Below are 20,078 nucleotides of genomic sequence, written 5' to 3' on the forward strand. Positions count from 1 at the left end.
TTTAATTGTTGAACTAACCTGTGATGACATAATGAAATATCCAAGACAGGCTACTTAGGAAGTAAAGGTACCCCTTTTTTGCCTTTTGGTTCTGGAGGTTCAAATCCACTACTGAGTGGTCTCATTGGTTTGAGTCTCTGGTGACAATGCCATATCATGTATGGGGTGTTTGATGCAGCAACCTACTTACATCTTAGGCTAGAAAGCAGACAGAGAGAAAGAAACAGGAGTCTCTCTTTTCTTTTCTTTATTTTGGTTTTTCGAGACAGGCTTTCTCTGTGTAGATTTGGCACCTTTCCTGGAACTCACTCTGTAGTCCAGGGTGGCCTCGAAGTCACAGAGATCCACCTGCCTCTGCATCTCAAGTGCTGGGATTAAAGGTGTGGGCCACCACCACCTGGCAAGAAACAGGAGTCTCATAGTCCCTTTCACAGCATGCCCAATTTCACCACCTTGGAGTAGTGCCACATTCGGGAAGAAAGCTTTAATACTTTCCATGTTCAAACCACATCTCTTGGTTCATGTGAACATTGCTTTGACCATCCATGAGAACGTCATCATCTTTTCTTCCTCCTTCCCTCTCTCCCAAAGTTTATCCCGTTGACAATTTTCTCTTGATTCGACTTGAATCAAAGCCCTTCTAATTTCATTATCAATATTTCAAATGTTACTTCCTTCTTGCCACTTTTCTATTTTTCCCAACAGAATAATGCTTTATTGATTTGATAGCATTTAAAGAAAAATTCCAAAGAAAATATCAAAATAAATATTATTATTATTATTTTTTTTTTTGGTTTTTCGAGACAGGGTTTCTCTGTGTAGCTTTGCGCCTCTCCTGGAACTCACTTGGTAGCCCAGGCTGGCCTCGAACTCACAGAGATCCGCCTGGCTCTGCCTCCCGAGTGCTGGGATTAAAGGCGTGCGCCACCACCGCCCGGCTTAAATATTATTATTTTAAGATGTTGTGAATGAATTTTTAACTCTCATTACTCAAAACATTTTATTCTTTACAATTCTAAGTGTAGCCTCTCTTTCCCTTTCTTTGTCATCATCATTATTTTTAATGCATTCTAATTCTCTTTGGTGGAGGGCTGTTTAAGGTTGAGGCAAGAAAATCCTGGGATTGGGGCAAGCCTGTTGTGGGATATTATTATTATTATTATTATTATTATTATTATTATTATTATTATTTGTTTTTCGAGACAGGGTTTCTCCATGTAGCTTTGCGCCTTTCCTGGATCTCGCTCTGTAGACCAGGCTGGCCTCAAATTCACAGAGATCCACCTGCCTCTGCCTCCCGAGTGCTGGGATTAAAGGCATGCGCCACCACCGCCTGGCGGGATATTATTTTTAACTAGGCAAATGCTGGGGATGTCTTTCTGGATGCTGTGAATGTGTTGGTCTGATTGATTGATAAATAAAATGCTGATTGGCCAGTAGCCAGGCAGGAAGTATAGTATAGGTGGGATAAGCAGAGAGGAGAAGGCGGGGAATGGAAGGCTGTCAAGAGATGCTTTCAGCCACCACTACCATGAGAAGTAAGATGTAAAGTAGTGGTAAGCCACAAGCCATGTGGCAAGTTATAGATTAATAGAAATGGGTTAATAAGAACTAGATAGCAAGAAGCCTGCCATGGCCATATAGTTTATAAGTAATATAAGTCTCTGTGTGTTTACTTGGGTCTGAGTGGCTGTGGCCCTAACAGGACTGGAGAAATCTCCAGCAGACAAAGATGTGTTACATTTGTTTCTGCTGCAGAAAATTACTTCAACTATGTGAAGGCCTGCTACATTTGTTTCTGTTGCATTTGTTAAGGAGGTAAAGATGTGATACATTTGTTTGTGCTACATTTGTTTAATTATGTAAAGATGTGTTGCATTTGGTTCATCTTGCCTGTCTAAGGCACCTGATTGGTTTAATAAAAAGCTGAAAGACTAATAGCTAGGCAGAAGAGGGATAGGTGGGGCTGGTGGGCAGAGAGAATAAGTAGGAGGAGAAATCTAGGAGAGAAAAGAAGAAGAGAATGAGGGATATACCCAGAAGCAGAAGCCAGGCAGCTGCCAGCCAGGAGAAGCAGTTTTGAAAGTAAGACAGAAAGAAAGAAAGAAAGAAAGAAAGAGAGAGAGAGAGAGAGAGAGAGAGAGAGAGAGAGAGAGAGAGAGAAAAGAGAGAAAGAAAGAAAGAAAAAGAAAGAAAGGAAGGAAGGAAGGAAGGAAGGAAGGAAGAAAGAAAGAAAGAAAGAAAGAAAGAAAGAAAGAAAGAAAGAAAGAAAGAAAGAAAGGTAAAAACCCCAAGGCAAAATGTAGGTAAAGAGAAACAGATTAAAATAATAACTAAGGTAAGTCCAAGCCTTCACAACTAATAACAAGTCTCTGTGTCTTGATTTTGGAGCTGGTTGTTGGCCTAAGAGAAAGCCTGTTACACAAGCCTGAGCTACAAAGAGACCCAATATAAAAAAAAAAAATCGTGTTTCATATAGTTATTTGCCAACACATGCAACATAAACCCCAAATTGAATAAATGTGACTTTTCCAAATCCACTAAGCCAGCTTTGTGGAGAGAGACAATAAACTTGGGGTAGAAGAGGAAGCAAAAGTTATAGAACATAGGTTCTAGGTCACTGTACTCTTGTAGTAGATTTTCCTGCAATTGAATTTTCTGAATCATGACAGAACTACCTAGGGTCAAGCGAGACCTTCGGATCAGAAGCCATTTTGAAGTCAACCAAGAATAAAAGACAACCGGGCACTGGGTAATACTCATTAGAATTTGCTTTGACGTAGGACTTGGCCCCAATACCTTTTGCTTGACAGTTCTTAAAACTCTTGAGTTGGCCCAGTGTACTCTGAAGCTTTCTGAACTTCACAGAATTCCAAGGAAATCTCTAACCCAAGACTGAACAGCGGGTTGCTCACGGTCTGAAATCATTTCTTTTTGGTTCTATTTCCCCACCAAGAGGAAAGCGTCAGATTATCAGGTAAAACCTTTCCGGACGAGGAGGCGGTTACAGTGAGCTCGGACATCTCCTAGGACCCGCGCGCGACCCCTTCATCCTGCAGTCCCCCCAGACAGCTGTCTCTCTCACAGCTGGCTCGGGGGTCACCTGGCGCACCTGCCGACGGGCCACGCCCTCAGTCCCTGCTCCTCCCGCTCCCCGCAGGCAGCCGCTGCACGCCCCGCCCCGGTCGGTCGCGAAGCGGCCACGGGCTCGGGCTCTGGCCCCGCCCTCTCCAGCTTCCCCCAACGTCCTCGGCGTCGAGCCCAAGCCTGCGCCTGCGCCTGCGCCCTGAGGCTGAAGTCGGGGCGCGCCTTGGCTAGAACGCGGAGAGCGGCGGGCGGAGCAGCCAATGGGCGGCGGCGCTGCCTAGCGGCCGGGAGGCGGGGCCTGCGCGGGTGTTAGGTTAGCGCGAGGCGTGACCTAGTTGACAGGCTCTGAGGTGCTGCTGTGGCGGCGGCCGCGGGGCAGAGCGGGCGGGCTGAGGGAGGAGGGCGGCGACGGGCGAGCGGCGAGCGGCGAGCGGCGCGGGACGCAGAGCCTTTGCACTTTTCCCACCCGAGTGTCCCCCCCACCTCCATCCCCCCTCCCCCCCCCACTCCACACACCCTGTTTGCCCGTGAGCCTGGGGAACTTGCAGCTTAAAGCCAGCCACCCCCACGGCAGCATGTACCCCAGCAACAAGAAGAAAAAGGTGTGGAGAGAGGAGAAAGGTAACCGGCCCCGCGGTCCCGGGTGCGGGCGGCGGGTGGGGGGGGTGGGGGGGGCGGGGGGCCCGGCGGGGCGGCGAGGCGCCCTCCGCCCGCAGCCGCCTCGCGCCTTCTCGGCCGGTGCGGCTCCCGCCCGCGGCCGCGTCCACGCGCGCGCACCCGCCCGCGGCCGCGCGCCGCTCCCGGGCACCTGCGGCTCGCGCACGTGCCGGCGCACACCCCCCCTGGGCGCCGAGTCACCGCCTCCCCGACGTGTTCGCCTTCGGGACCCCAGCTGGGAGTTTGCACCGGGCCCCCCCCCCCCCCCCCCCCCCCCCCCCCCCCCCCCCCCCCCCCCCTCCCCCCCCCCCCCCCGCCCCGCTGCCCCGGTGTCCCGCGCACAGGTGCCCGCCGGCCGGTGCCCAGGCTGCTGCTGCTGCTGCTGCTGCTGCTGCGGAGCCTAGGCGAGCCTGCACCTGCACCTGCTTTCCCTCCTTTCCCCGCCTCCGTCCCTCCCTCCATCCCAAACTGGCTCGGGGTCCCCCTGCTCCGCTCAGCTGCAGTGTGACTTCTGGAATTTGGAGCCTAAAAGGAGCATCTTAGGGGCGGCGAGGCTAAGTGCCTTCGGAGAAGTCTGAATGGGCTTTCCCACAGCAGTGTGTTTCTCGGTTACATCCCCATTCATAGTGGGGAGTCGCACAGAGTAAGACTGCGCGCACTCTGTGAATGAACCCTTCCCTGAGTTGTGTGCACACCGAGGCTTATCCAAATCCGTTAGATTGACAGTGGCACTCATTCCTTTAAGAAGTAGAACTGGTGTTTTTTTTTTTTTTTTTTTCTCTCCTGTCTGTCTCATCTAAGTTTCACAGGTCATATTTTGATGTAATGCTTGACTCTGGCATATTTTCTGTCATCTTTTAACCTTTTGTTCCTCCCCCTTCCCATTACAGATAAACCATTTGCATTGCTACTACTAACTTGAACGAAATCCGTATGTAAAGGATGAAGTTGAGCAAGGGTGCACAAATTTCTCTGGGCTATCTTACAGAACAGAGATAAAGGGGTGAAAGTTGGTTTTCTTGCCGATAGCTTGTTAAACATTTTCATTTCAGGCCCCTGGCCTTTGTGAGCCTTTTGGCCAAACAGTAGCTGCAAGAGTGAGGATTAGAAAGAATTCTCTAAATAGTGACTGCTTTAACAATGCATGAAAAAAGGAGTGAGGAGGGAAGTTTTCAAATTCACTGCAGGGAAGACGTAACATGACTGAACTGCACAGTTAAAGTGCCCTTTAAATACTGAAAGATCTGCTTCAGCGTCGTTGTCTTAATGACTATGAGTGCCGAGAGAACTAAAACTTAAGATGTCACAAAACAAATGCTGTTTAGAACAGGGACTGATAGCAGGGCTGGAGGCATAGCTCACTGGGAGAGCGTTCGCTGACCTTCAGTAGGTCTCTCTTCACCCAGCACTGGGAAAAAAACAACTAAAGTAAATTAAGAGTTCCGGAAAGAGTCATGTATGTGAAACAGTGTAACATTTTACTAGTGCTTTGCTTTTGTAGTAGCACTTTCACTGGAACACAGTTCTGTGAGCATTGGGAAAATCACACCCATTTTTTTTGATGGTCTTGATATGTTAACTTTGTATAATTGATGATAATAAAACAATAGTGTAAAACCATCGACATTGTCCTCACTAACATGAATCATTGAAAGTATAGTGAATATCTAAAGAGTATTTTTATGTTATGTTAGAAAAACAGCTCCTAAAGTAACATCTATACACTTGGACTGTGATGAGCAGACATTTCAGAATCTCTCTTTAATATCTTAATATTTTTGCCTTTTGTTTCTTCTAAAGGGAAAATATGACCAAATATATTTTTTTAAAAAAATAAAGAAGCAAATGCACAAAGAAGGCTTCTAGTTACTTTCTTTTATCCCAGACTGAGCTGTTTCTGCATGAAGGGTAAAGTTAAAAGGAGATATTAGGAAGTGAATTCTTTGTATCTGTCCTCCCAGGATGTCCGTTTTTGGAATAGTAAAGTGTGAACTATCATCTGTTAATCCACCAAAAAGGAGCTCAGAATTTATCGTACAATAAAGAAGCCAATGGGATTCATGCCCTTTTCCTCTCATCCCACTGGAGAGTTGATGGCTTAGTACTTTTGCAGCTGTTACTGAAATCTAAATGAAGGCTTATGCAGTTCATTGAAATGTCAAGGCATTTTAGAAACATTTTAATTCAGTACCCCATGTAGGAAGTAGAACTGTTTATGTACTTGGTTCACAGAGAAAGGATTCATTATAAAGATGAAGCATTAGTAGAAGTTTGGCAACACCTGAGAAACTATGTCTTTTGCTTTCCATTTGTTTTACTTCTTAAACAAGTAATGGAGGACTTCTTGATTAATATTGTCTTACTATTTTGAGTCCTAATTCAGAATCATTTCATGTGAATTTTCATTTGAGGCATTGTTTTCATTGTATTACATTTGGTGTTGTTTTTGTTCTAAGTATGTACATTTACTTTTAAATAAATAGAATGACAGTCATTTCTGTCTGTAACTTCTGGCGTTTGCGTAAACAGTTGATTCATAGTGTCCCTCAGCCTGCTGTCTAGCTGTCATAATTCTGCACTGTGATCTGAGCTTTTAAGGCAGCGCTTTTGCCACTGAGGGCCAGTTCCCTTCTCTGACTTTGCGAGCCAGTTCCAAAGCTACTTCTTTCAACCTTCCTATTCTACCTGTTATTCTGTAATGAACAGGTGACACTGATTTTATAATTCATGGAGAAATTAAGTCTCACTGGACAGTAGCAGCCCTAACATGCTCTCCATGGTGTCACCATGGCTGCTTCTTTACATTTAATTTAGGTTTTGTTCCCATTTTAGAGGGGGCACTTTTTTCATTCCTTTAGGTTAGATTAACCCTTGTGCTTGTGCTCTTTATTCAGTCGCTTATTGTCTTTGAGATCTTGTGCCATCATGTATTCATTCTTTGGATATGTGTAATTTTTCACCATCTTCGTTGTTTCTCTGCTGTCTATAACAGTGGTCTTAATGTTTGACCTTTCACAGGGATTCACCTTGAGTTGTGCTCCTTGTCCTCTCTGATTCCCTCCCTCCCTCCCTCTCTCCCTCCCTCCTTCCCTTTTCTTTTTTTTTTTAAAGACAGGATCGCTTAGGTTGGCCTAGAACTCAGTCCTCTTGCTTTGACCACCAAGTGCTAGATTACATGTGTGAGCCACTATATCAGGCCTCACTTTCTTTTTCTTTCTTTCTTTTTTTTTAGTACCCCAGAGTAATGGATTTCAGTTATATTTGATTGAAACTAGTGTTTCTAAAGTCATTGAGTGATGATGATGAATGTAATAATAGTTATTGAAGTCCTGTTTTGTGCTCTGTACTGTTTTTACTGCCTTATATGGGTTATATCACTTGATTCTCCCAACTCATGAAAGTAGAAAATGGTATGAGGTAATGTAGGGTTAAGCTTTAAATGCAGTTGTCCCATTTCAAACCCTAGTTGTCACTGGTCTACAAGCTCTGGGACGTTATGTGAGTTGTCTGGCCTCTCTGCCTTAGTTACCTCACCTGAAAGTTGGGAAGAATACCTGTAATTATCTCATGAAGAACTGAGACATAAAGAGATGAGGCAATTGATCTAAGACCATATGGATTTATATAATGATTTAGGTCATAGGCCAAACTCTGTCAACCACTGCTCTGTTTTCAGTGCTATTGATCACCCAGTTGATAAGACAGTGGCTTTGTAAAATAATTATTTTCTCTGACCTTCCTGTAGAACTTGATAGTATTTTTCTCCTTATATGTATTAAAGCTCTTTTCTCTATATCGCTTGGACCTCACAACCTTGGCAACAACTAGATTTTATTTCATTATTCTCCTTTGTAACTGTTGTCGAATTTAACAAATTTTCTCTCCTTTTTTCCTGTTTTCTGTCCTCTCTCCCTCTAGGACCAAAAATTTATTTCTTACATTAAAAATAAGTAGATTTACTGTTTTTCTGCTTCCTAGTGGGTCATCTTATGCACAAACCAGGATATTCATAATCAACTTTAAATTAATGTTTTTTGTTTTTTTTTTCTTTAGCTAAAAGAAGGGCTAATGGCCCAGCATGCCATACAAGTCCCTGTACAGTTTTTCTCTTCTGAGGGCCTTCCCTTCCAGATAACATTTTACAGTTTCATTAAGCTATTTACGTCTCCTTGTTTTTATTGTTGTTCTGTTTGTTGAAGTGTCCTTATTTTTTACCTCTTCATGGGAAGAAACTTATCTGTGCTTCATTAGTCATGAGTTGTTATAAAAATTATTTTAGTGATACAAACATTGGAAACACTTGGCACCCAGTGAGTTCTTTATAAACAGCATCATCTGCTATTCTAAGATGCTGTTTTATATTTTAATCTTAGAGTGTATATTTAAAGTATACATATTCTACCAGCATAACGCTATTACCAAATTGAGAGTACACTTTCATTGTTGATGGCCTTGTAAAATTGAGGAAACAGCTTTGTAGTTATGTTTCTTGTACTCTCACTGCTTGGACATACCTGTCTCAGCAGTCTGCACTTTACTTAATTGATACTCTTTTGTAACTTACTCATTTGCTCTTTTGCCCTGTGAACTGAAGAATCATTTTTTCTGAAGTCTGTAAATGCATCACCTAGCATGCACTCCATGTTAGTCGGTGATGATAAGAAGAATAAATGACTACTCATTTCCTGAAGTCTGTAAATGCATCACCTAGCATGCACTCCATGTTAGTCAGTGATGATAAGAAGAGTAAATGATTTTACTCATTTCTTGGGCCATTTTAGGAACTTAGTCTCAACCAGATTTGATTTTATGTTTCTTGCTAGTGTGGAATTAATTTGACCTCCTTTAACCCTCAAATATGAAATCATTGACTTGAATTTTGGTGTTTTTTAAATCTTTGGTTAGTATAGCATGATTAATATTTATAAATGTATTCAGTACTTCCCAAGATTAAAATTTAAATACAAATGGAGATTCTGCTTTTATTTTGCAAGAACGTTTGCTGAAGATGACCTTAGAGGAGAGACGCAAAGAATACATAAGGGACTATGTTCCTCTGAGCACCATTCTGTCATGGAAGGAGGAGATGAAGAGCAAGGGCCAAAATGATGGTAAGTTTCTCAACACAATTTTTAGGCAGATGCTGTTCCCATATATATCAGAAATGTTGACAGAAATGAATAACTGATATTCACGAATGAGGTATTTTTGAAATTATTGTTTGGTTGTTTTTAGTTACCCATCACATCCTTCTTAAGCTTAGGAATGTATAGTAACATAATTTGTGTTCTGAAATATACCACATTTTCAATACAGTACTTTTTACAAGTACTTTTTTATTTTTTAAAAACTATTCTGCATCAGATCTTAAGAGAAAATACTATAGAGATTTAGTCATTGGTGGTGTGGCATTTTGACCTTGCATTAGTTTCATATCCATTGGATTTTCTTTATCTTATTTTAAGGGTTGCATATGGCTAAGAGAGTATATTGCAATACAGAAAAACAACATTTCAGAGCACTTTAGAGAATGTATGTTTTGTATGGTATGGTATTATGTCTACATGTAAAAACATTTGACAAAATTTACTTAGTGTTTTTGGTTTGATGAAAGTCTGGATTGTATTAGAGTATAAGCAGATTTTAAACATTAAAAGGTACATGAAAATTGGTTATTCAGTATCAAGTGGTCAGCCTGAAATCATATACACATAAGCAACACTAAATGGAATCAGCAAATTGTATTTGTATATTTATGCATAGTATTTATATGTATACATAAAATATCCAAAGGAAAAGAGGCTATTTGTGGGGGAGATCGAAGGGGTTGGAGGGAGGAAAGGGAAGGAAGGAAATAATGTAATTATATTTTAATAATTTTTTTAAGTTTCTAAACAGAAAATTGTACATTTAACAGATAATTGATATACTTATCAGAATTAATAGTCATTGGTGTTAATCTTGATGTGAGGTTTAGACAAACAGCATACTTCGGAGCAAGGAAATTGACTTTATGAAGTGGACTTGGACAATTCATTTTGCAGGTTGTGTCCTTAGACTGATGACAGTACACAGTACCTTGGGATCAGAAAATGAAACCCAAGCATGGAATTGTGGACAAAACCTGTGGAGAAACACAGCTGATTTAAGCTTTGGTGTTTGTAAAAAGAACACAGTTGGGTTGAGCTTTAGACACCTTTCTTTCTTGAAAGGAGGAACAGGTGTGGCGACACGTGGGCAGCTGGGGCTAGAGCATTGCTACAGGTTTGGCAGTTTGGGTACTTAGTTACTTCAAGGCCAGTTTAGGCTGCATGGGCAGACACTATTTAAAAAACAAACACCGCAACAACAACAGAGGCCAACCTTGTTAGGCTGAGAGTGAGAAGATCTTTTTAATGGGTAGGTGGGGCAATGACTTTACCTAAGGTTTAGTGGTGTCCTAGAGCAAGCTGATTAGAATGTTCATGTCTGACCTGCTTGTCCATTACCTTCAATAAAGGCAAGTTGTTTTTTAGTAATTGTCTCATTAAGATATTGGAGAGAAGTTAGTACTGTGTAATGCAAGAGCATAGGGCCAGAAATTAGGAAAACAGGGTTTTCTGCCTCCTTGTGTGGGTCTCAGTTGTTTCTTACTTGTTTATACACAGCTGGTATTGAATAATTAGCTCCATGCCTAGCAAATATCCCCCATTGTTTTTGCTTCTTTCTTTCATCTGATTACCTTCTTGGTCACTGCAGTAGCTGGTCAGTTCTCTGAGGATATGGCACATAATGTTCACTTTAACAAATTTAGTCTCTTGGGATAGAATTAGAGTCCTCCTGCTGCCAGAGTATTCAAAGAGCAGTGTTGAAACGTAATGTTTAGAAACTTGGTTTTCTTGAGGGCTACTTCTGTTTTCTTTATTTCATTTAATTTTTTTCATTTATTGTGTGTGTGTGTGTGTGTGTGTGTGTGTGTGTGTGTGTGTGTGTGTGTGTGTGTTTGAGTGTATGTGGGGGCAAGTTACATTAGTACCACAGCCCACGTGTCCAGGTCAGAGGATGTCTTATAGGAGTCAGATCCCCACTTCCGCTATGTGTCCTGGGAATATAGTTTAGGTTGTCATGCTTGGTGGCAAGCATCTTTATCTGTTGAGCCATTTCACTGGCCCTGGCTATTTCTCTTTAAAGATTCAGCCAACAAGTTACCATATTTGGTGGAATTTTATTGTTAGAATTCACAGTAGTTTGGTGTGTTCAGGAGTACCACATGCTAAAATGTCTACTAAGAATTAGAAAATATACATTTAATACACCTGACATGTTCTTCTCTTATATGATACTGTATATTTAATCTTGTGTCTCAAATATGAGCTTATAATTTATAAGTGATTCAGTTATTTTATGCACTATTTTTTTCTGTTATGGTATTTTGAACCTTGAAGGCATTCCATGGGGAATTAGGTGATATGATATGAATTGTATTTGTTAAACAATATTTTATTCTTTCCATGTGACATTTGAAATGTTATTTGCCCTTGTCTGTTGTGACCTGAAAACTGGTGGCTAGCCTCATCCTTGTCCTTGAAATGTAACAGCTCATTATATAAGTGATGTTTGCTAATTTCTTCAATTGTACACACTTTACATATTCTTCACATGCACTTTCTTTTTGTCATCTCCAGTACTAAGTCATAATAAAATATTAGTCAAGACAGTTTTAGTACTTTAAAAGATGTTTAGTTAATTGGTGAATAGGAGCACAATAAATTATGTACATATGTGCATTATGCATGAAATGTCATAGTAAAATTTATTTTGTATAATTAGACACAGTGGGAAGTTGCATATATGAACTCATAGTGATTGTGTCAGCATGCATAAGACCTGACCAAGCTCCAGCCAGATAGAATCCCGTTGTGGATGTGGGCATGAATTCCCATCCCTAGCTGAGGAGCTATTGGCTTTTGACGGCTGCTGAGAGATGGTTTTTTTAATGGTATTACCCCTGGCATATTGACCACACTCCAAGGCAGGCCCCACACCCAATAGTAGGTGCCTAGTTCAAACTGGACTTGATGGTTTTAAAAAAAAGAGAGAAGGAAAACCAGAGTTGGGTGAGCAGGGAGGTGAATCAGGGAGAAGTTGTGGGAGGGGACCCCACAATATTATGTTAATGATTATGTTAATCAAAATACATTGTGTAGAAGTCTCAAAGAATTAATAAAAACATTACTTAAAACAATAAATAGTCGGGCGGTGGTGGCACACGCCTTTAATCCCAGCACTCAAGAGGCAGAGGCAGGTGGATCTTTGTGAGTTCGAGGCCAGCCTGGTCTACAGAGTGAGATCCAGGAAAAGGCGCAAAGCTACACAGAGAAACCCTGTGTCAAAAAAACCAAAAAAAAAAAAAAAAAAACACCAAAAACCCCAAATATATATAATTAATATATGCTAATAAAATACTGGGAATAACCCAGGCCTTGTTCATGCCAGAAAGCTCTCTACCAACTGAGCTACATCTCTAGTCTATAGGTCATTATTCTGATTGTTTGAAGTGCAATTGAGGAATAAAAATAACAAAGTTTTATACTTAATTTATTCAAATATCAGAAAATATTCTTTGAAAATAGTTTTGTTAGAAAACTTCACATTTCGTATCTTATATATGGTTGCATTCAAATCTGATAATAGAGGTCATTTAGAAAACACCAAACTCTAAAATTCTGAGATGTGCAGTCTGTAAGTCTGAATTACTGAAACATTTTTGGAGGTAATTGGAAACTTTTTGACATGTATAGGTTGATTTAAGAGTAGAGACACATTTATAATCTTTAGCTTCTTTAATATTAAAATTAGTAAGATAGCATAGAAGTTCAGTATTATTGATTCTCCTTTCATTTGAACTGATTTCTACTCTTAAAAATTATTTCTGTGAGAAGTGATGGCCCATCAGCTGTGGTACTGCTTGTCTGTAATTCCAGTATCACAAGTACTTGGGAGACTGAAGCAGGCAGATTTTAAATTAGAGGTTTGTCTGGACAACAGTGTGGTGTCTTTTAATTTTTTTTTTTTAATGAGAAAGAAAAAACATTAAGCCCTAACCATTGAGTCTTTTACTCTCTTTACTTTGAGATCTAATCTGAGTAGGATTTGAAATCCTGGTCAATGAGTGACTTGTGTACCAAGCTGAAAAGTAATGTTTAGAAGTCATCAAAAACTTATCTTTTTCATTTGGACATGGTTTTAAATTTCATTTTAATTATACAGTATCTAGTAATTTTACATATGAATGTAATGTATTTAGATTTATATCCTCTCCCCACTAGCCCTCCAACTCCTGGAACTACCCCTGCCTCCAGACTTCAGTTCTTCATTTGTTAAAAGTGTGTATTAATCATCTTTCAATATTAGTACTTTTATTTTAGTAAGTTTATAATAACCACTTTTGGATGGCAGTATGTTTATTAATTATAAGGACTGAGGAAATGGTTATTCTATAGAACAGTATATGGAGAAGGATGCGGGTAAGAGTTTTGTATAATATTCAGTACTTTGTTTTTTCCCTTTATCCCCTTTTATTGAAAATATATTTTTTCTCACTTAATATACCCTGATTATGATTTCCCCTCCCTCTACTTCTCCTAGTTCCTTCCCACCCTTCCCCTCCCCCACCTGGATCCACTCCCTCTTTGTCTCTCATTGGAAAACAAACAGGCTTCTAAGGGGTAATAATAAAATATAAGCTAAAACAAAAGTTAACAGATTGGAATTGGACAAAACAGAAGGAAAAGAGTCTAAGAGAAGGTACAAGAATCAGAGACCCGCTCCTTGGCACACTCAGGAATCCCATAAAAATCACAAATTCGAAGCCATAATATATACACAAAGGACCTGATGCAAACCTGTATAGGACCTATACATGCTGCCTCAGTCTCTGAGTTCATATGTGCTTTGATCACATTGATTTAGAGGCCTTGTTTTTTTGGTGTCTTTCATCCCCTCTGGCTCTTACACTCTTTCTGTTATAAAAAAAAAAAAAGCAACGTAGCAATGGCATTTTGCTGTGCTCATGATCAGCACCTTGTTTAGCCATCATCAGAGAAGCTTCCTCCTGCAGCAGATGGGAACAAATATAGAGAACCATAGCCAGACATTAATGCGAAGAATGGTAGACCTTGGAACACTCAACCCCAAATGGACATCTCCATCAAATTCTTCCCCTCAGGCCTCAAGGAACCCCGAAGAAGAGGAGGCAGAACGAGTTTTGTTTTTAACTGAATAGCTGTAAAAAGAGAAGTTAGGACTGGAGTGGTGGTAGAGATGGCCAATGGATAAAGTGCTTGCTATGCCAAGTGTGAGGACCCAGACTTTGGATCTCTAGAACCCACCCAAAAGCCCAGTAGACATGGTGGCTGGCTGTAATCTCAGCACTTGGGAGGAAGGTACAGGGGATCCCTAGGGCTTACTTGCTAGTTAGGTTAGCTGATCAGCAAGTTCTGGGTCCAATTGAGAGTCCTTGCTTCAGTAAATAAAGACTCCCAATGTCAACACTGAGCCTCTACTTGCATATGTGTATATGCATCTGCAGACACATGCACCTGCACGCATGGAAACATGTATGAACACCGCACACAGTGTACAAACACAGACACACACACAAAAAATAGAAAAAAAGAAGTGCTGTTTCCAACTTTTACGGTATTAATTGCATTATTTTATTAAATGCTGAATTATGGTTGAATGATATGATATAGTTGGAAAGGACCAAATAGTTGAGAAATGGTATTAAAACAGGATGGGTTTAGTCTAAGCTTTTAGGAGGCAGGGGCAGAGGGGGCAGAGGGGAGCAGAGAGGGACAGAGAGGGGCAGAAGGGCAGAGAGGGGCAGAGTGGGGCAGAGTGGGGCAGAGGTAGGTGGGTTCCTGTGAGTTCAAGGCCAGCCTGGTTGACAAAGTGAGTTCTAGGCCAACCAGGGCTCCACAGTGAAATGTCTCAAAAAACAAACAGCCCACCAAACAAAAACAGGATGGAATTTATAGAAATCTGAAAATTAGAGAAATTATTTCTTACTTCATTTTTCTGTTTTGATCTCTTTTTAGATTATATTCAGTTTAAATACTATACTTTGAAAGTAAAATAATGTGCAGAAACAGAAAAGAGCAAAACTGCAGTTTCTTAGATACAAATCTTTTGAGTACATGTGATTTTATTTTTCCTTTGTAAATGATCTTAATGTGAATTTGATTTTAAAAATCTTCATTTTGGGGTTGGAGAGATGGCTCAGTGGTTAAGAGCACTGGCTGCTTATAGAAAACCTGAGTTCAGTTCTCAGAATCCATTTTGGTCTGCCCACAATCACCTGTAACTCTAGTTCCAGCGGATTCTGTACCCTTTTCTGACCTCTGGGGGCACTGCATGCACATGATACACAGACAAACAAGAGGGCAAAATACCCATATATATTATTTTGTGAAATAATAAAATAAAAAATTTAAAACTATAAGACCACTTTGATTTATTCTGTAAGCAGTCACAAAGAGATAATGTAAAACTAAAATCTATATTTAAACAAGACAGCAAAACAGTTCTGAAATCCTAGCATGGGCCTTGTTCTCCAAGCTTTTGCTTTTTTGTTCTCTTTTGCAGCTAGCCATCTTCCTTTCTGTTTCTGGAGAAAGCACTGTTCATCTTACTTGCATAATTATTGTCATCTTTAAAGTCTTGAAGTTGAAAGACTTCTATTCCCCCCAAAGTTTTCCTTTACTCACTTTTTGAAACAGTTTCTTTTCTATGTTCCTTTTCATAGAGTGATGATAGCAGTTGGCTCTATGTAGTCAATAGTAAGGTTATCTGATGAGGGTCTGTCTCCTTTATGATACTGTAATTACCATGAAAATGGGGACTGTATTGTCTTCAATATTCTTTGTGTCCCTGGTTGTCTAGTTTAGTGCTTTTTACACAATAGATGGTGATTAATTGTCCTATGAGGTGACTAAATGGTAAACTCATTTGCCCATTAATATTATCATTTTTTCCTTCCCACCTTTCATATTTTATAAAGATTCATATGAAAGCTTAGAAATTAATCCAGATGTTTATTTAAAAAAAACCCAACTTCTGTGTTTCCATTATTCAGGTTTCAGGACTGTTTGCTTCCTCATGATGCTTACATAAGGCATTCTTTGCTATGCTGTTTAGCCACATCTCACATTCCCCTTCTTATTCATATATCTTCTTTCTCTCATCCTTAGCCTCTCATTTTTCTTCTTCTTTTTTTTTTTTTTTGGTTTTTCGAGACAGGGTTTCTCTGTGTAGCTTTGCGCCTTTCCTGGAACTCACTTGGTAGCCCAGGCTGACCTCGAACTCACAGAGATCCGCCTGGCTCTGCCTCCCGAGTTCTGGGATTAAAGGCGTGCGCCACCACCACCCGGCTTCATTTTTCTTCTTAATTATAATCTTCCATAGATTTAACAGTCACTAAAATCTGTAGATCCTTACAGTATTTCAATTTTCCCCTCTAGCTGTTTTTACCCACCCTAATTTTTCTCTTTTAAATCATTCTAATAATTACTCTTCATCTTACATACTAACTTACCCTACTTCCCTCCCACTCCTAATCTTATTTCTTTATTTGAATTAGCAAGATTTTTTGTTTTTTTTTGTTTTTTTGTTTTTGTTTTTGTTTTTCGAGACAGGGTTTCTCTGTGTAGCTTTGCGCCTTTCCTGGATCTTGCGCTGTAGACCAGGCTGGCCTCGAACTCACAGAGATCCGCCTGCCTCTGCCTCCCGAGTGCTGGGATTAAAGGCATGCGCCACCACCGCCCGGCAGCAAGATTATTTTTAATGTTGCTAATAAATACATTGCATCTTTGTAATATAAAATTGGTTCAATTAAGTTTCAAGTGTTGTATAACACAATGATAAATTTCAGTAATGAAGATTTTACTTAAGTTGTATATATATACTTAATTGAGGCAAGGATGCAAATTCATGGGTTAATTGTATTGTATATTGTTATTTTGTATTAATATTGTTACAACTTCAGTTTCGATAAATCAAAATGATAGCAGAGTTTTAGTTAAATAAGTGAAAATATATACAATTGAGCCTGTTGCATGAATTTTTAAGATTGCCAATAATAACAATTTTAACATGTTTCCATTCTAAATGTATTCATTTTGGCATTATTGATTCTTCATATTCAATACCAGGAAGTTATTTTAATATTACCTCTGTTGCAAAGTTAGTAAATTTGCTTTAAAGCCAACTATGACTACAGATAGAATTTAGTTCTTGAGTCACACTAAATAGCTTGTAAATATTTTGAAAATAACTGAAAACATTGAAATTTCTGTTTAATGATGTTCTTGTGCAGCCTTGAGCACTCATTGAATCAAACATTTGTGAAGTATGATTATTTGACTTGTGAAGTGGAGAAGATAAGGTATATGAAGTTCTGTAGGAATTCACAATCATAATATGTTTCTGCTTTTCCTCTGCTTCATTTCAGCATGTGTGCGCACGTGCATATGCATTCAGGAATGCAGGAGGTTGCTCTCTTCTCAATCTACTCTTGTAAGATTTTAAACTACTAGCCGGGCAGTGGTGGCGCACGCCTTTAATCCCAGCACTCGGGAGGCAGAGGCAGGTGGATCTCTGTGAGTTCGAGGCCAGCCTGGGCTACCAAGTAAGTTCCAGGAAAGGCGCAAAGCCACACAGAGAAACCCCGTCTTGAAAAACAAACAAACAAACAAAAAGATTTTAAACTACTTAAATTTTTTTATTTTGATAAAAGATAAAATTTACTATTTTAATCTTTTCAACAGTGCTGCTAGCATAGTGCAAGATTCCCATTGTAGTCCTTTTGAGTGTAGAATTCATTAAGCAAATTTACAGTGTGTGTAGCTATCTCTAGCATTCATTACAGAACGTTTCCTCTTTCCAAATAGAAAATTTGTACTTGTGAAACAAAACTGCTAGTTTGTCCTACTCACCCAGCTACTGTTACTATCTAGTCTACATTCTGTTTCTGATTTTGTTAGTTCTGGATACCAGATGTAAGTACAATCATACAGTAGTTGTCCTTTGTGTCTGGCCTGTTACACTTAACACACTATAGATTCAACCATATTGTTCCATGTCAGAATTTTGATTTTAGTGTCATATCTTAGAGATTAAGTCAAGTATTATGAAAACTTTTTTTTTTAGAAGAATTTTATGGTGGCCGGGAGGTGGTAGTGGATGCCTTTAATCCCAGCACTATAGAGGCAGAGGAAGGTGGATCTCAGTGAGTTCCAGGCCAGCCTGGTCTACAGAGTGAGTTCTAGGATAACCATGGCTACATAGAGAAACCCTGTCCTGAAAAAAAAAAAGTTTTATGAATTTTTGTTTTACATTTAGTTTTTGATTCACTTTGAGTTAACCTTTGTGTATGATATAAAGTTCAATTTTATTCCGCATGTTGATATCCAGTTTTCTAAGATATTTTATTTAAAAGTCTGTTCTTTTATAACAGCTTTGACTAGCCATGGTAGTATATTCTTTTTGACAGTCAGCTTTAAATTACCCATTGATCTATAATCTGTACTAATGCCCAGATCACACTGCTTTTATCAATGTAGCTTTGTAGTAGGTTTTGAAATCATCAAGTGTGAGTCCTTCACTTTGTTCTTTTTTTCCCCATGATTTAGTTGTATTTGATATTTATTGAGATTCCATATGAATTTTAGGGTTGTTTCTTTTCACAAAAACACCTTCAGGATGTTGATAGAGATTGTGTTGAAGATGTAGATCACTTTGGTTAGTAATATTATCTTTGCCATGTTTAGTCTTTCATCAATCATTGGTATGTCTTTTTGTTTACTTATGTTGCTTTTAATTTTGAAAATAAGTTATTTTAATTTTATATGTAGAATCTTTCACCTCCTTGGTTAACTAGCTTCATTCTTTTTCAGGTCATTATAAATGGAATTGTCTTAATAATTTTCTTTTTTTTTTTTTTTTTTTTTTTTGGTTTTTCGAGACAGGGTTTCTCTGTGTAGCTTTGCGCCTTTCCTGGGACTCACTTGGTAGCCCAGGCTGGCCTCGAACTCACAGAGATCCGCCTGGCTCTGCCTCCCGAGTGCTGGGATTAAAGGCGTGCGCCACCACCGCCCGGCTTTAATAATTTTCTTATCATTGGTTATTACTTTTATAAATTCTACTGATATTTGTATATAGTTTTGTATTTCACAACTGTTCTGAATTCAAGCTAATGATCTTTTTTTTTAAAGTCTTGTTGTATATAATAACTGAACAGAGATAATTTTACTTCTTTTCCACTTTGGATACCTTTAATTTCATTATCTGGTGCACTTACTCTGGTTAAAATTTTCAGTACTATATTAAGAAGTAGTGAAAGTTGAGGTCATTGTCTTATTCTAATTTAGGGGAAATGCTTTCAGTTTTTCACTATCAAGTGTGATGATATTTGTGGAGGTTTGGGTTTCTGTAGCACGAATCTTAAAAGGTCTTATTAATAAAATCAGACCTGAAGCCAGGTATTGGGTTAAAGCTGGAAGATCAGAGAAGCAGAACAAGCCACAGCTACCTCACCTTGCCAATTCCTCACCTGATCCTGTTTCCTCAGACTGGAAACCTCTGTGTCCTCATGCGAATGGATCTCAGCTGAACTACTGCTACAAATCTAAAAGCTTAACCAGCTCTAGTTCCTGGTTTTCACGTCTTATATACCTTTCTGCTTTCTGCCATCACTTCCTGGGATTAAAGGCTTTTGTTACCACGCCTGGTTGTTTCCAGTATGGCCTTGAACTCACAGAGATCCAGACGGATCTTTGCCTCTGGAATGCTGGGATTAAAGGCATGTGTGCCACCATTTTCTGGCCTCTATATCTAGTGGCTGTTCTGTTCTCTGACCCCAGATAAGTTTATTAGGGTGCACAATATTTTGGGGAACACAATATCACCACAGGTTTCTATTACTTTACAGAAATTTTGTATATTTCTGTTATGTTTAGGAAATTTCCATTTTACCCCTAGTTTACTGAATGTGTTTATCATGTGAAAGAGGTTTGGATTTGGTCAAATGTTTCTCTGTGCCATTTGAGGTGGTAATGTAGTTGTTACTCTTCATTCTCCAGCCTCCAAATTTTAGTAGATTGTATATTTCTGGGAATATATCAATGGCATTTAGAAGTGTAGGCCTGGCAATGGTGTATGTAAGTTTCATTCACATTTTAGATCACATAACAAGACATATGGCCATATTTAATTGTCAGGAATCCAAAAACTGTAGTGTAGTTACATACTCAAGAAGAGAGCAAAACAGAAAACTAGGTTTTGTAAATAGCAGT

General features: G+C 39.6%; 1 protein-coding gene across 8 annotated transcripts in view; it reads left to right on the forward strand.

The window, feature by feature from the left end:
• Window positions 1-3,409: 3,409 nt before the first annotated feature.
• Window positions 3,410-20,078, forward strand: part of Macrod2 (mono-ADP ribosylhydrolase 2) — a 1,966,896-nt gene continuing 1,950,227 nt past the window's right edge. For 3 of the 8 annotated variants that reach the window (XM_052726012.1, XM_052726017.1, XM_052726016.1), the window contains exons 1-2: window positions 3,547-3,708; window positions 8,739-8,855. In XM_052726012.1, coding sequence (XP_052581972.1) covers window positions 3,663-3,708; window positions 8,739-8,855 — 163 coding nt within the window. In that variant the 5' untranslated portion in view covers window positions 3,547-3,662. Of the gene's footprint in view, window positions 3,709-8,738; window positions 8,856-20,078 lie in introns of all 8 variants that reach the window. The other 5 variants (XM_052726013.1, XM_052726014.1, XM_052726015.1 and 2 more) reach the window with 5 other exon arrangements.

The sequence above is a fragment of the Peromyscus californicus genome, unplaced genomic scaffold, assembly GCF_007827085.1.
Source record: "Peromyscus californicus insignis strain IS unplaced genomic scaffold, ASM782708v3 Scaffold_7__1_contigs__length_154581171, whole genome shotgun sequence".
NCBI classification, from domain to species: Eukaryota; Metazoa; Chordata; class Mammalia; order Rodentia; family Cricetidae; genus Peromyscus; species Peromyscus californicus.